At 40.2% G+C, this 16,664-nt stretch overlaps 1 protein-coding gene across 5 annotated transcripts in view; it reads right to left on the bottom strand.

The window, feature by feature from the left end:
• Positions 1-16,664, bottom strand: part of NKAIN3 (sodium/potassium transporting ATPase interacting 3) — a 521,250-nt gene that overhangs the window by 279,637 nt on the left and 224,949 nt on the right. For all 5 annotated transcript variants that reach the window (XM_074944316.1, XM_074944314.1, XM_074944313.1 and 2 more), the window contains exon 2: positions 9,304-9,441. In XM_074944316.1, the coding sequence (XP_074800417.1) occupies positions 9,304-9,441 (138 nt within the window). The remainder of the gene's footprint in view (positions 1-9,303; positions 9,442-16,664) is intronic.

Here is a 16,664-nt window from a genome sequence, read left to right on the forward strand (position 1 = left end):
ATTTCCCTATGTGGTATTGTGAAACTTTGCACAATTAGCTATCCAAATGTTAGAACCATTTATGTATGAAGAGTTAATTGCACAAGAAGCAATGCTGGAGCTCCACCCAACTAAACTGTGTAATGAGACGCTGCAATGGCACTGCCACTTTACATTTAAAACTTTACAATGGAGAATTGCACTTAGGAGCTTTGAGAGTCTAATTTGCTGTGACCTGCTCAGGATAACATGCTTGTTTTGCCTCAATATACTCTCTAAAACCCAATACCCTAATCTCGAATATGCCAGATTCTTTTTCTATTCCAATGGTACAGCTAGTTTGACTTTGTTGTACAATTTTCATTATGTTTCCTTCTTCCTCTTCCTCCCTGAGATCTATAATGAAAAGATTCATATGAACGGGGTTGATCTTTTTCATAGACCCTGTACTTCCGTGGCTTCTATACACAAAACAGGTTAGTTCGTTAAATTTAATTTGTTATAATGTACAGTACACATGTGTCTGTAGGATAACTATTACATAAATGGAACAGAATTACTGTACAAAGTAAGAGTAACAGACCTGGCCAATCTCCTGTATGTTACAGAGAAGATCAGTGTACTACCTGAGGCCTGCTTTTAACCTTTTATTTAAACAGCAATAAAACTGTTAAAATTACTGTAGTCTATCTGCAGTAAAGGTTTTGGCTTTTTATCATCATTATTTACTTAAATGGGATATTGTCATTATCATCACTATAGACTCTATATCAAAGGCAATAACTGATGTATATGTATGCAGTCACCAAGTTGTGATGTGATGGGTACTTCGGTGCACAGAGCAGCTAATACCAATGTGCCAGCATCTTACTCAGGTTTAGCCATAATGGTTCACAAAAGCAGATTTCAAAATAGGCAGGGGAAATCCATTTTTTAAAACCATATTAGAGAACTGCACGTGTCTACATTAACATGTCACCTGATATTTAGTAGTAATGGGACAGCTGCTTCATACTTCCTACCAGGACAAATCCTGCAAGATCTGAGCCTGTTCCCCCAACTTCATTTCCAGAAATGTGTTGCTTGAAATTTCCCAAATAAATTCAGCCTGAGGTGGACACCCATCACAGACAATTTCAGCCCAAATAGTTAACATCTGGAAAAGTTATAAGCAACTGCAAATAGGATCGTATAATGGGAAACCTCGGGCAACCTTACTAATAGGCCACTAGCTCTGTGTGAAATATTTCATGAGGGAGACTTGCTTGTTTAAATTTGTTTCTTTTTCTCTTTTGAAATTCTGCTATTATATACATATCAATTCTGTCTCAGACCTATATCTATAAATATGTACAAACGAATATAATAATAAGGGCACATTTATATAGCTCCTTTCATTCTGAGGGTTCTCAAAGCATTTTGCATATTTAAACTGATACAGAAATTACATTTAATCCCCCAGTGAATTGCAGCCATTTTTGGAGTAAAACATAGCAACCGTTTAACAATGTACAGTGCCACTAAGGAGTTTAGGACAAAAAGCGTGCAACCGAAAGGTAGGACATTCCAGCGTTCGTATTTGGCTAGGATACTGAGATTAATACTTTAGTTTTTATGAAAAATGGCCATAGATAGCCATTCAATTTTATATCTCATCTGAAATGCAGTACCTCCGGTAACACAGTGTCCCTGACTCTAGAACAGCATATTGGCTCAGTGCTAATTCAAGGGAAGAGAGACAACTACAGAGTCGTACATCTAGGTGTGCCCTGGAGGTATCAAAAGTATTGATAGAGCCCAACTCAATTTATGAGAGATGAGCGGGAATCATAGAACAAGGCAATATGATAGAACATGAATACTGTCAGTGCAGGATTTACCAAAGTATTATATTCACACAGCAGCTTTGAATACCTAAATATTTTGAAGCTGTAAGGTTCTGTGTGGAATTTACTTTTCCTTGATCAATGTATATGGAATTTCTATATGTCCTAATTCCTTTCTGTTTTAAATCTAACTCTCTCTAGGTGTTTATACTGCACACATCACCAAGCTATAACAGCACCTCATGTATCATATTATTTAATAGAGTAAATTAAGTGAATTAGATCCACTCTCAGTTTAGGTTAAAGTGTTTTATTTTCACATCTCATTGTACAATAATACATTTATGCTGAGCTGGGCCAGGTTTGCACCGTCTTAACCATATGACTCATCATTTTGAGTGTTTTTCAATTTCATCACAGTGCTAGAAAAAAAAAACTTTAACAAGTATTCCGTTAGCATTATTAATTGATTCTAACGGCTTAGAAATATTGCTAGCTATGGGGAGTTCTGTGAAGAAAGGAAAAGAATGTACAGAGAAATGGACCATGGTGTAACATCACAGCTGTGTGATTAGTATATTACATTGTGGGTTAGAATTCAAATTTAGTTCTTCTTTGTTCTTTGCAAATTAATATTTGTAAAAATTTTCAAATGAGCTAATATAAGAAAATTATGAACCAGTTTTTCATTTTGATGCCCACCGGGAACTTTGGCCAGATTAATCTCATCCACAAAGTTTTCAAGTGTCATAAATGTTATATCTGCTAAATGACACGGTGGATTGTTTTCTGAGATGTATTTAAATTAGAAGTTAATACCAAAAAAGAGGTAAAATAATGGAACTTTTTGACTTAAGGTGAGCAAAATATTCAGAGTTAAGGCTGTCATTCCATTCCATCTTTCTCTCACCATCGGTTGGCTAGGTTGCACTAAGGGTCTCAGACCTTTGCAGAACATTACACAGAAGTGATGGCTGGACATGACTTCTTCCATCCTGGAAGCCCATGGGATTGTGCCTTTTCTTGCAGGTGCAGCGCTGGCCACATGATCCTTGCTTTCATCATGTTAAGGCAGTGTTTCCCAAGCCTTCTTATGGCGTGATCCCCTTTGCACTCACCTCTGTTAATGCGACCCCCGATACTTAGTATTCAGGTTGCCTTTGCACAAATGAACACCCCATTTTAATAGTCTACTTTGAAAACTACGGATGGGTAGCCAGGCCCAGATTAACTAATGTGCATTCAGTGCACTTGCACTGGGCCCCCATTTGAGAGGCTCCCCTGACCACCAAACCAAAGAAAAAAAAAAGGAATGGTGAACTAGTGGCCTGGGGACCACATCCAGCCCACTAGATCATTTTATTTGGCCTGCCACCTCACGTGCCTGCCACCCCACTTTCTGATCTCACCACATTGGCTCCTGCATCCTCCACATGGAGCCAGTGACCAGAGAAGGCATGTTGCCACAGATGCTGTGAGAGTGCTCTGTTGTTTCAGTTGCAGTTAATGCTGCTTCACTGTCCCTAACACTGTTTGCTTAGAAGCTTTCTCACATTTTCTTTCCCCCCTCATCTTGTGACCCTCCTAATACCCTTTTGCAAAAACTGCTGCCTTAAAGGCAATAGTGCATCTACCGCAACATGTGTCAGCTGGGCCAATTGTGAAGGGCACCCAGAAGCAGCATGTAGCAACCTCTTTGCCAAATTGGGCAAAGAAACAAGAACATGCCACAATTATTAATAAACTTAACACTACGTTGGGGGCCAGTTGAATTCAAGGTCCATTTCAGGATATTGGTCCTCATGATCAAGGACCTGAAAGACCTGTGACCTGGATACTGTTGTAATAACTGGGCCTACAAATTTACCCTAATTGTGAGCTCAGCAGTGAAAAGTGAGTGTAAGTTCATAAGACGACACAATAACCTATAACAACAAATGTTAATGGGAAAAGATGCAAAAGTGAAACAAAAAGACTGAATTAATCAAAACAAAAAGACCTGCTGAAATAACTCAAAGGTTATGTTAAGATCGTGCTTGGTAAGCAAGAAAAGTGTGAAACTGAAAAATCTATAAACCAAAACTGGTGTTTCAGAAAATGGATACATTTGGTGGACAAATAATGAGGGGATGGGCTATTTTGCCAACCACTCCCATTTTTCAGTCTTTAAAGAAAGAAACTTTGCAGAGAAAAAATGGCTACTGGAGTGAATTTCACCATCATGGCTGCCACCTTACCATCTCCTGGGACCCCAGACCTTTGTCATCTTGATCTTGAGAGATGTCCTGATCAAAATGGGCCAGTCCGAGGACCCAGATGACATCACCACCTCTAGTAGCTCCATCTAAATCCTGAATACCGACTGGGATGTTAATACTTTGTCTCTCCCCTCCACATCCATGTGTCCTTTCCGTGCCCCCCCCTTATTTCTTCTCTTTCTATCACTCTCCTTATGCTTTCTGTCTAATAAAAGCCTGGCTTAGATGGCCAAGACTGTATATTTTGCAGCATTACTGTAAGCTTGTGACCAGAAAGATCCAACTAAAAGCAAAGCCCTGAACATCCTGATGCTGGTGTTTGCCAGATCTCAGAGTGGTTGATGAGACTGTGTATTGTGCCTGTGTTTTTCCAGCTGGCAGGTTGCAAGTGAAAGTCAGCAGCATGGACCAGAGCTGCATTTTCTATCTTTGCTGTTCTTCTCTCCCCATTTTTGCGCGTGTTCATCTTTTAGGAAACGCTAACAGCAGCAGCAACAAGGACAGCACATCTCAACTGACTTACTCTCTTTTTCTCAAAAAGGGCAGTTATTATCATCTTTGATACCATCTAAAAGATTGTCCAACAAGGGGTTTTCTCCTAAAAACTCTCGCCAGCTAACGGGAAAGGGAACAAAAAGGGCAGTGAAAATGAAAGCCTGATTTAATAGTTTACATTTCAAACGCTTTAGCTATTTTCCCCTCTTTTCTGTGTCTTTAGTAAGAATTTTAATGTTGTGTTTGCCATCGTACTAAGCAGGCTGAGGCCTCTGTATACCAAACCCCGAACCTTGTTTGAAACTGTTTAAGTTTGAAGCATGACTGGGTTATGTTAACACCTCTGACATTTTGGGCCCATTTATTCCATCTAAATTAAATACCACAGCACCTTAGATAATAGCTCTTTCCCTGACCTGGTAGAACAATTGCAATCAGCAGAGATGCTTCAAGTGTCAGTCAGCAGGGTGGAGGTCTGAGAGACAGGGCCAGGGTTTTCTCAGAGGAAGGGTCTCAGCAGGAATTAGCTCTTGCTGGAGATCAGTCTCAGCCCAAGTTTTACAACCTTCAGAGTATGAGGCAAGCCACATTTTCCTGTTTGGTCCTTTCCTTGACTAAGTTAAGTACTAATCTGGCACTCTCTGAAGCTAAACTTATTTAGGAGGCATTTCTGAGATAGAAGAAGAGAAGAATTACTCATGTAATAACAACAATTTATGTGCAGTCATACTCAGACTTGAGAGTTTTAAAAGATGCAGTGTCAGCCTTCACTCTGATTTACCTTGCTTTTGTTAAGTCAAACATTTAACACATGTATTCATTTCTTTCACAATTCTGCAATACGGTAAATGTAAAATTTGTGTGTGAAGAGCATTACAGAGGGAGCAGGGTGGGAACTTCACTGTAAATGATCTAGGCACAGAAAAAGCACTAGTCACAGCCTCCCTTACACACAAAGGCTTGATCTATTAAAGGTCTCATGCTGAGGACAAAGCAGGTCCTTCAAAGCCTCTGGAAAACATATTATACAATAATATTACAAATAAAATCTACACACATACATATATATATATACACACACATACTATGGATCGGTGTCTATTAGGAATTGATATGAAATTCTAAATACTTTACATTCTTTCCTTAGATAGGATCAGGTAGACATAGAGGGCAAATTAATTGCAGTGAAAATCATCAGGGAACACAATATACACTACTACATTTTTTTCCTGAAATATTTGGTTGCTTTTCCAGTTAGACTGGATCTGATTAAGTCAGCTCCTGGATTTGAGTCAATAAGAGAAGATGACTCCGAAAGCCTGATTCAATATATTTCCTCTGCTAAGTCAGTTGAGTTGAGTCCTTGTTCTAATGTGTAATATCTGTCACTAAGGGACTTAGGGACAGATTTTCAAAAGCATTAAAGTGCCTAAAGATGCAGTTAAATTCCTAGTGGGATTTTCAGAAGTCCCTAAGTGAGTTAGGTGGTTAAATCCCTTTAGAAAATCCCACTAGGTCTTTAGCTATATCTTTAAGCACCTAGCTATCTTTGAAAATCAGGCCCTTATTATATATTTGTAATAACCAGATTTTGGGTTGCCAATAACCAGTCTGATTGTCAGCAAACTCCATTTTTACCCCTATGGCCCTGAATTGTGATATAATCAGATCTTAGAATCTGACAGGCAAACCTCATCCCTTGGGCTGGACTCCTTCACTGTCTCTTGCTTAGCTCACAGTGGAACATATCACAAGTTAATATAACCCAGAGCTGTATGAACAAGCATGCTTCCATACTGTGGATCCCTTTGAGGAATCTGGGGACAGCTGCAAACGGCAAAGCCCCAGGAAGCACAGCTTCTGAAGGAGCATGGACTTTTGTGGGGGAGGCTATGTAGGATTTAAGGATCTGAGCCTGTCACTTCACTGGTAGTTTTGTCTGAGTAAAGACTGAGTAAATAAAGTAAGTAATACCACAGTGCACACAGACAATGACAGTCCAAGCAAACTGCTTTATGGGTAGAGCTGGGCAGGAATTTTTTGTCAAAACAGCTTTTTGTCAAAAATGCTGATTCATCAAAACAGAAAATATTCACTGAAATGTATCCATTTTGACTACACTTTTGTTGGGTATGTTTCTCAGGTTTAGAATGGAATTTCCAGTCAAAACCAAAGAGAGAGAGAACAACTCAAACCAGCACAGCCAATCATTCATCTAGCATATGGGAGACATTAGTCCAAGACCTTGCTGTGTACCAGGGACTTGAACCTGTACCAGTCACATCCCAGGTAAATATCATATCATCAGGCTATAGAATCAGTTTCTTGCTAGCCTACTGAATATTTAATTATTGCACCAAGTGGACCAGCTCCAACAAAGGAGAGTAAGAGAGCCCCACTAGCCAATAGCCCAGTGCTCTGCTGGCTTGTCGGGGGATGGATAGCTCAGTGGTTTGCGCATTGGCCTGCTAACCCCAAGCTTGTGAGTTCAATCCTTGAAGGGGCCGTTTGGGATCTGGGGCAAAAATTGGGGATTGGTCCTGCTTTGAGCAGGGGGTTGGACTAGATGGCCTCCTGACATCCCTTCCAACCCTGATATTCTAGGATTCTATGAAACCCAGGTTCAAGACCTTGATATGAATCAGACAGAGCAAGGATGCAAACCTTTTTATTTATGGAGTTTTGCATCTCTAGTTATAAAACAACTTTTTATAAATGTTGCCTTTAAAATGTACTTTTATACTAAAAATAATATAAAGAAACAGTTGGTTAATGTGCTGCATTTCATCTTTTATGCTGAACAAAAAGAAAGAGTTTTAACAGGGGAAGATGCATGGTTAGTGCTGGGACTGGGGGCTCAGGAGATTATTTCTGCCTCTGCCCCCAGACCTGTTGTGTAACTTTGAGCAAGACACTACGGGTATGTCTACACTTAGGGCTGCGGGTGTGATTCCCAGCTCGAGGAGACATACTCGCTCTAGCTCAAGCCAGCACGCTAAAAATAGTAGTGTAGTCTCAGAAGCATTGGCAGTGGTGAGTGGCAAAAGGGGCTAGCTCAGCTGCCTTGAGTACAGACCTGTCTGGAGCCCATGGGCATGTATTTGCGTGGCTAGCCGGAGCCACTGCCCATGCTACTGTGGGTATACTACTACTCTTAGCTCTCTAGCTCTCACTGAGCCAGTATAAGTGTCTCCTCGAGCTGGGAATCACGCCCCCCCCGCCCCAGCTCCATGTGTAGATATACCCTTAATCTTTCTGTGCCTCAGTTTTCTCACATCTAAATGGGCAAAATAATGGGAGAATAATACATTCATGTCTGTAAAGCACCATTCTCCAAAGGAAGTGTTAGATAAAAGTGCAAAATAATACTTTTATCACTCCCTTCTAAATTCTTTATAAATGTTCATGAAGTTTAACAAAAGTGAGTATAAAAAACCTCAATGTTACACTCAGACCACTTTTTTCTCAGGGGAGGCCCCCCCCCCCTTTTTTTTTTTTAGAAATAACAAAAAGTTACAGGAATCAACACTGGAATTTTTGATTCCTGGCTGGATTGAGATTGTATGTTTCTCAGAGGTAATATATCTTACTTCAAGTTACACACATCAGGGGCAGGTCCTTGGTGACAATTTATACCAGTTTAGGATCAGACCCATAATATACAACAGCTATTGGCAAAGTTAGAGACAACTGGAAGAAAGTCATCTCAGGAGTCAGTGTTCTGTGTGATTATAGGAATGCAGGAACTGGCATAGTGCATCATGCTAGAGGTGCATCTAGTCTAATATCTTGGATCCAAGAGTCGCCAGTACCAGTTGTTTAACAGAAAGGTGAAACTATATATTGGATAGTTTTGAAATAACTAGCCCATAAATAATTTTTTCGCCAATTCCTGTCAGCTACAGGCTATCTTATGGCTAAAAATATGACAATTGATAGCCCTCAGGTTTTTTTTTCAGTCTAGTCTAACTCTGGATATTCTCATTATCCATATAAATGTTTAATCCCTTTTTTGAATCCTATGAAGATGTTGGCCTTAATTGTGTTTAGGCATGGAAGGATTAGATTTTTTATTAGTGAATGTCAGTAACCGTCGATTTCACCACACACGCACAGAGTGATGAAAAAATACGTCCAACAATAATAATCAAAATTTACAGGTAGACAAAGAAAGAAAAGTGCTGTCTGAGACCTTATTAGAGTTTGATTTAAGGATATTTCCTTTGTATAGTTTGACATGTGATGTTGACAATTTGTCACAAGTTTTAATGGCTATAATGCTTTACCTTTTTTAATCTCAACGTCTACTGTCATTAAATAATTGTTGTCTCATTCCCCCATAGTCTGCCCATGCATAATTTCCTGTAACTGCAAAAAATTAAATAAATGCTTAAACCCCATAATTTTGCATTTGTGAACATTTTAATCAATATAAAACCAAAGTGCTTAAAAATAAACATAGATATTATCCTTTGAAATTATAAAAAGGTAAGAATTGAATTCTGCCAAGCCTAATTATATTTGTGGCAGTGAGTTCTACAGGTTAACTACCCTGGATAGTTTTCTATACCTCAAAACCAGATCTCATTTACTGGGCCATAAGTTTCAAAATGATGGATAACTGGAGACCTCAAAAGATAATGCAGAAAGGATCATTCATATGTTTTCAAGCATAAAATATATATTTTGTAATTTAAGAGGTTTTAAAGCCTACTATGAACACAAAGTCAATAAGAGAGACTTACCACAACTATGTATCGAGGCCTAAACTGGATGGTTCCAAACAAACCCAATATGACAATTATTATATGTAGAAAATTGCCAAGAATAGGAGCCCACTGGAAGCCAAGAAAGTCAAAGATCTGCCTCTCTAATGCAGCCAGCTGTAAGGAAACACATAACAAGACATTAACAGTTTAATTTGGGGTTATTCAGAATATTTGTTATTTTTATGTCATTGCATGAGACTCTACCAGATTGACTTGGATTGGAGTTCTGTGGAGGTTGGAATTCTGAGAGCTGGACTGATAACTGAACATGTTTGCTTAACTCGCATACCGATTATTTTAACGATAGAGCACTTAAAAATATTTCTAGTTACATTGCCCCCTGGCTGATTTCAGTATTTTCTCACAGCTTAGCAGATAACCAAAGACTGGTAAATTCTCATCCAGAATTAACTTGTCCTGGTCTGCTGGGAGCAATGTTTGCTGATATTTATTTATTTAAATACAAAAATTGTTTCAAACAGCTATCAATATAGATAATGCCATCACGTTTCCCTCACTGTTATCATCATCCTTCCTCCCCTATTCCCTTCATTTTGTTGCATCTAGTCTTAATTATATTGTAAGATGTTTGGTCTCTCGCTATGGGTGAGATTCTCACCCACTCTTTGGCCTATTTACACTGGGTAAAAAGGTCAGAGCAGCGCAGAGTGGCTCTAAAAGCCCCAGATCCAGCTAGGGGAGAATTTCCCTGGCTGTCCTCCAAAGACCTCGTCTCAAGCCCTGGCATAGGGACAGGGACAGGAAGCTGTGGTAACGGCAGGGCCACAGCATGTAGAGACTGTGGGCAGCACTGTTGCCCAGAGGCGGCTGGGAACAAATTGATGGAACACTGTTAGCCGCTCAGGGCCGTGTAAGTTATGCCAGGGGCCACTTCAGCATACTACCTTATTCCCCCTCCTCCCAGGCTGAAAGTTCTGTGCTGTGCCTCTTACGGGAGCAGTATAGAATCTCACCCTATATTTTTGTAGACCCCAATGGCATCCATATCAAGACTGGGCCATCCAGGTGCTACTATAAATTTAAAACCATGATCATTTCTAGCAAAAAGTCTGGACTAGAAACCTCTCCCCTGCTCACCTCCTTTGCAAATACAGGTTTTTAAACATCTTTGCATCAATGTTACTATTTTGATTCTCCAGCACTCACTCTTGACGGTCCAAAAATTGCTGTAAAGATACTAAAATCAGCTTTTCTGGCAATGCACTTGTTGAGTGTTAAATCTGGTTCAATATTTTTCCAGATGTAGCAAAACATTTTTGAGCTGCTAAACAAAATCCCATGACTGAACTTCTATGCATGCCAGAGTTTGTTACACTTGATTTTACTTATATTGTTACGTACCCTAAAAATTACCAAAATATGCACTTAAAATATTGATACTTAGGCAGATGGAGAATGTACAGTCCAATGAATACCAACCAAATCAATATCATATGTGGGTATATCATTTAGTTCAAACATTTATTTTACACATAATGGACCATACTCATTTATAGGCTTGGAACATGTTTAGCTGAGAGTGAATCTGGCCCGTTCTCTTTAAAACTCAGCCAGTTGGGAAGAGCTCATTTTTCTGGCCTGGATCCACAAAGGAACTTAGGTACTGCCACACTGAGCATAACTTTTAGGTATCTAGAAAATCACAGGAACAACACTGCAATCCATAAAGCCGCAGTTAGGTGTCTAGGTTCTCTATGCAATGAATGGGGTAGAGAGGGACCTAAGAATGCAATCCACAAAAGCTAGCACACTAGTTTGGGAACTGCCTAAACTAGCCACTGGGACATCATGGAGTTAGGCACCTAAGTCCGGGCTGAAGAGAGGCACCTATCTCTGCTAGAGATCCCCAACCAGGAATCCTTCTCCTGGAGTCAGGCAGCTTAGGTGCATAAGCCATTTCTTGTGAGAAAGTTAGGTGCCTGCCTCACTCTGCACAAAATGACTGGAAGAGGAGGTGATCACTTTAACTTTTAGCCCTCCGGTCAGAGCACTCAAACAGGATACGAGACACCCAAGTTCAATTTTCCCCCCACCCCCCAGCTCAGAGAGAGAAAAATCTGAACAGGCATCTCCCACAACTCTCAGGAGAGCACTCTAACCACTGAGCTATGGGACAATCTGATGTGGAGGCTTCCGCATTCTTACCTGTAGAAGTTGTTTAATTTTGGATAAATAATGGAGAAATAATGACTCTATAGTCTGATGATTAGGTGGAAGACCCAGAGTCCAATCGCTCTGCTCCAATGACTAAGTATTTCTCCAAAGTGAAACAGTTTCAGTAAGAGATTGAGGGAGGCCCCACATCAAAACATTTCATAGCTTGTTAGTTAGAGCACGCTCCTTAGAGGTATAGGAAATCCCTGTTCAAATCCTCTCTCGCCAAGAAGCAGAAGGGGGAATTGAAAGCTGGTCTCCTACATCCCACATGAGTCCTCCAACCCATGGACTATTCATTATAAGATGGACACCACCACCACTCCTTCTCTGATCAGATTTTGAATGGGACCTGAGCCAGCAGACAGCCTCTGAAAGCACCTACTGGATTGGGCCCTGTGGATGACATAGGTGCTCCTCCCCCTATCTTTCCCTGGTTCATGGAAGCATTGGGAGTTAAGCAGGAGATAGGCATCCAGATGCCTAGAGTAAGGCAGCAGTGCACTTGCTCATAGGTAGAAAAGTTAGGTGCCTAGGAAACTTTTTCAGTGAAAATTTAGGTGCCAAGTGACTTTAGGCACCTACAGGTTAGGCAGCAGCTGAGCAGAGGTTTGTGGATTGCAATGGTGCCTAGAACTTGGACTTAGACACCTAAGCACCTTTGTGGATCTGGGCCTCTATATACAGCTTGGTTAATATGATTAAATAATTAAATGATTAAAGGTTGGATCCTTAGCTGGTGTAATTGTTGTGCTCCTTTAAAGTCAATAGAGCCACATGGGACTTACATCCACTCAGCACCTGGCTCAATATGAAGAGGTGACAATTATCACACACAATAGACTGGTAATAACAGCTGGACTTGAGTGGTGGCCCCTTCCCAACAGGAATAACTTCTTTCTCCCTGAACACATAGGCATGGGCTAAAGTAAGAGGGAGCAGGAAGGGCATGTAGAATCCCCTTTTCTAGAAAGGCAGATGGAGAACTGCCACTCATCTCCTTAGCTTGGCATGTGGGGAGCAACTGACTCCCATAACTCCCCCTCCTGCATGGCTGGTGTGGTGTGAGCTCTTCCTGCTTCTATCTGCTTTAAATTCTGTAATCTATTCTCCTCACTTAGTTGCCTCGTATTAGCCATAGAAGTGTTAAGGCCAAATTACTGAACATAGCAGATCACCTGACCCTCATTTGTTGGGCTGTTTTCTCCTATTCATTAAATTATTTGTTACTATCCCCAAAACTCACAGAATGCATTACTGGTGAAGATCTACAGAAATCTTGAGAGGAAAGGGATGGGTAGTACTATTGTGCTGTTTCAAAAATCTACCCTCTTCTAGGTTATAAAACCTTATTTGTACATTTGGAAAGTAAAGCATTACCTAAAACAAATAACTAATAACAATAACAACACTAATGGTAACAGAAGGACAGCATTTCTAGTTCAAGTGCACCAAATGCACTAAAAAAATACAACAGCTATTATTATTATTTCTATTGTGGTAGCACCTAAAAGTAACTCTCAAACAGAGATTAAGGCCACCCACCTTTAAACACCTGTGATAGGGTCGGGCCAGATGGCTACAGGAGAGTAATAGAAGGCAGATATATTAGCCCCAGGTTAAGTAGGTCCCTTTTCCCTGGGTAAGGTAACAGGGAAGGTACCAGAACAATCAGGAACCTTCTGGAGACAATTAAGACAGGCTGATTAGAACACCTGCAGCCAATCAAGAAGCTGCTAGAATTAATTAAGGCAGGTTAATCAGGGCACCTGGGTTTTAAAAAGGAACTCACTTCAGTTTGTGGTGTGCGTGTGAGGAGCTGGGAGCAAGAGGCACTAGGAGCTGAGAGTGAGAACACGGACTGTTGGAGGACTGAGGTGTACAAGCATTATCAGACACCAGGAGGAAGGTCCTATGGTGAGGATAAAGAAGGTGTTGGTTGGGAGGAGGCCATAGGGAAGTAGCCCAGGGAGTTGTAGCTGTCGCACAGCTGTTCCAGGAGGCACTCTAGACAGCTGCATTCCACAGGGCCCTGGGCTGGAACCCAGAGTAGAGGGCGGGCCCAGGTTCCTTCCAAATCCTCCCAACTCCTGGTCAGACACAGGAGGAGTCGACCTGGACTGTGGGTTCAGAAAAACGGCCAAGCTGAGGGCTGCCGTGAAGCTCCAAGGCAAGCAAATCCGCCAATAAGCGCAAGACCCACCAAGGTAGAGCAGGAACTTTGTCACACACCTTACAAGTAACTAACCCAGACAATCCCGGCTCCAGAAAGCTCACAGCTTGAATTTAAACAATAAGTTACAATAAGCAGATAAATAAGAAGATAAATGAGGGGGGTGGGAAGCAAGTGCATAGATATGGTAACAGTAGGTACAAGTGGGTTTGCATAAGTAGTAGTTTCAGTAGTCACAGGTGACTATCAACCTAATCCATGCCGGGTAGTAAGGACTGATAGGTAAAGAAAAGTTATAAGGAGGAATTTGGAGCCATATGCTTATAAGCTGGTTGACAAGTCACCAAAATATTTTTGCTGAGAAATGCCCTTTTGCTAAAAAGAAATGTTCAAAAGAAAATTTCTGCTTTCATCTGCAATTACAAAACCCTGATTTTTTTCAGTTTTTGGCAATCAAAAACAAAAACTTTGTGGTTTTCAGTTTTTGAAAACCAAAATTTTTCAGTTCTCAGTTAATGAAAACCTGAAAAAAAGTTTGTGAAAAACGTTGATGAAAACTTAAAATAAACTTTCTTCAGAAATTTACAGAAGATAAACTACATTTCCCACCAGCTCTCTTTGTGGCTGACTATGCAAATCTTGGTGTTCATTAGCTACCAGCGTTCCATTACAGTAGTTCTAAGGATGGAAGATCCACTCCTATGATGAAAAGGGCACTACTCCAGTGAGTGGAGATATCAGAGTCTAGCAGCAGGACACTATAGTGGGATTATACAAAATCTCTTAATAAGAATGAGTCAGATTTTTGACTGGATTTTCTTCTATGTTTCATTAAGTCAGTCTTACCTTTTCCTCTGTCCTTCTTCCTACAAAGTGCACTGAAAGGGTACTGCAATGATATTGCTGTGCTGCAATGATATTGCTCAATAGTGCTCAGTCATTTTCCTCTGGCCTCTGCCAAACCCTTTCAATTTTCTGTGTTGAAAACCAGAAAGAGATTGGGTTCATCTTAATTCATAGTCCTGCTTGGTTTGATGAGATGAACCACCTCAGATTAACCTTACTTCACTTGCAATGTGAGTGGGGAGGAATTTTCGGTACCAGATATCCTGTTTATGATGATGCAGACACAGAATAAGGGGTCAGACAGCAGGAAGGAAGCCTGTATGAGAACTACAAAAAGTAATCAGACCACATGCCTGACTGCAAGCACCAACAGCTAGCCCCATATGGAGCACAGTCCTCCAATAATTGTTCAGTCCTATTATGCTTTCCAAGTACAAATCAGAGCTTGTCTGGGTGGTGAGCCACCACAGCAGACTTAGGAAGTCAACTTTTCAAAAATGAGTGTGAAAATTCAATTTCCTTTTCTGTCATCAACATCAGGGATAACACTCAATTTTACATTATAAAGAGAAGACCCATATTATAAAGGGCACACTAGTTTGAGACCAGTTATTACAAATTCTACACCCTTCAGAGTGGAAAGTGCCAAATTGAAAGATTTTGCATTGAAAGAAGGATGCTTCATAAAGCCTTACAATAAAATGTTTATTTTCATAAAACCAAACTAAAATGGCAGTACTTAAAAACATCTGTGGCCCTGATGTATTCTACATTGTTGGGTTTATAATACTGGAAATGTATTATCTTTTCTGTATTTGAAATTACAAAACCACTTAGAAGTTATGTAGAAACAATGCATAATAATATTTAATGATGTATACATTTTATTTCTAAGATGCTTGCTTTCAGCATCAATCTATGCACCCTACTCAAAATCTACCAAGAAAAAGTGAAGTTAATTAATTACAACTACATCAAAGTGTGGTGTCAAAAGCTTTTTTGAAATAAAAATAGTAAAACTCTATTAAAATATTCCAAATCTATGGCTTTTCTCAACTATGTTTCATGGTTCCCCAGTCTTAAAAAAAAACATAACAAAACAAAATAAAAAAGCGTGATAAAAACAAATGAACAGCCTTCCCCAGTGAAACTACAGCTAGAGAAGAAAAGGAGTACTTGTGGCACCTTAGAGACTAACCAATTTATTTGAGCATAAGCTTTCGTGAGCTACAGCTCACTTCATCGGATGCATACTGTGGAAACTGCAGAAGACATTATATACACAGAGACCATGAAACAATACCTCCTCCCACCCCACTCTCCTCTTGTTTCATGGTCTCTGTGTATATAATGTCTTCTGCAGTTTCCACAGTATGCATCTGATGAAGTGAGCTGTAGCTCACGAAAGCTTATGCTCAAATAAATTGGTTAGTCTCTAAGGTGCCACAAGTACTCCTTTTCTTTTTGCGAATACAGACTAACACGGCTGTTACTCTGAAACCTACAGCTAGAGAGTTTAAATTCCAGGTACAATTCTGGAACTTGTCTAAAACAATAGAATGGAGAGAATTTTGGGGGGAGGGATAGCTCAGTGGTTTGAGCATTGGCCTGCTAAACCCAGGGTTGTGAGTTCAATCCTTGAGGGGGCCATTTAGGGATCTGGGGCAAAAAATGGGGATTGGTCCTGCTTTGAGCAGGGGATTGGACTAGGTGATCTCCTGAGGTCCCTTCCAACCCTGAAATTCTATGATTCTATGAATGAGAATCAGTATTGGATGAGGATGATTAATAATTATTAGTAATCTGGGTTTTTCTAAGGCACTACTCATTGTAATACTTGAATGCCAGTGGTTGTAAAAAAACAGGTTTCTTCAGAAACAGCAACAAAACTATCTGCTTCCCGTTCTCCCTCTAGATTTACTCTGTCGTTCAAGAACTACCAGATCCTTCCACAAAGGCTGATGCTGACAACTTGTTATCACACATGGCTCACTAGAAAAAGGGAGTCTTAGGGTATGTCTACACTACGGAATAAGGTCGAATTTATAGAAGTCGGTTTTTTAGAAATCGGTTTTATATATTCGAGTGTGTCTGTCCCCACAGAAGTGCATTATGTGCATTAACTCGGCGGAGTGCTTCCACA

The sequence above is a fragment of the Natator depressus genome, chromosome 2 (genome assembly GCF_965152275.1).
Source record: "Natator depressus isolate rNatDep1 chromosome 2, rNatDep2.hap1, whole genome shotgun sequence".
Lineage (NCBI taxonomy): Eukaryota > Metazoa > Chordata > Testudines > Cheloniidae > Natator > Natator depressus.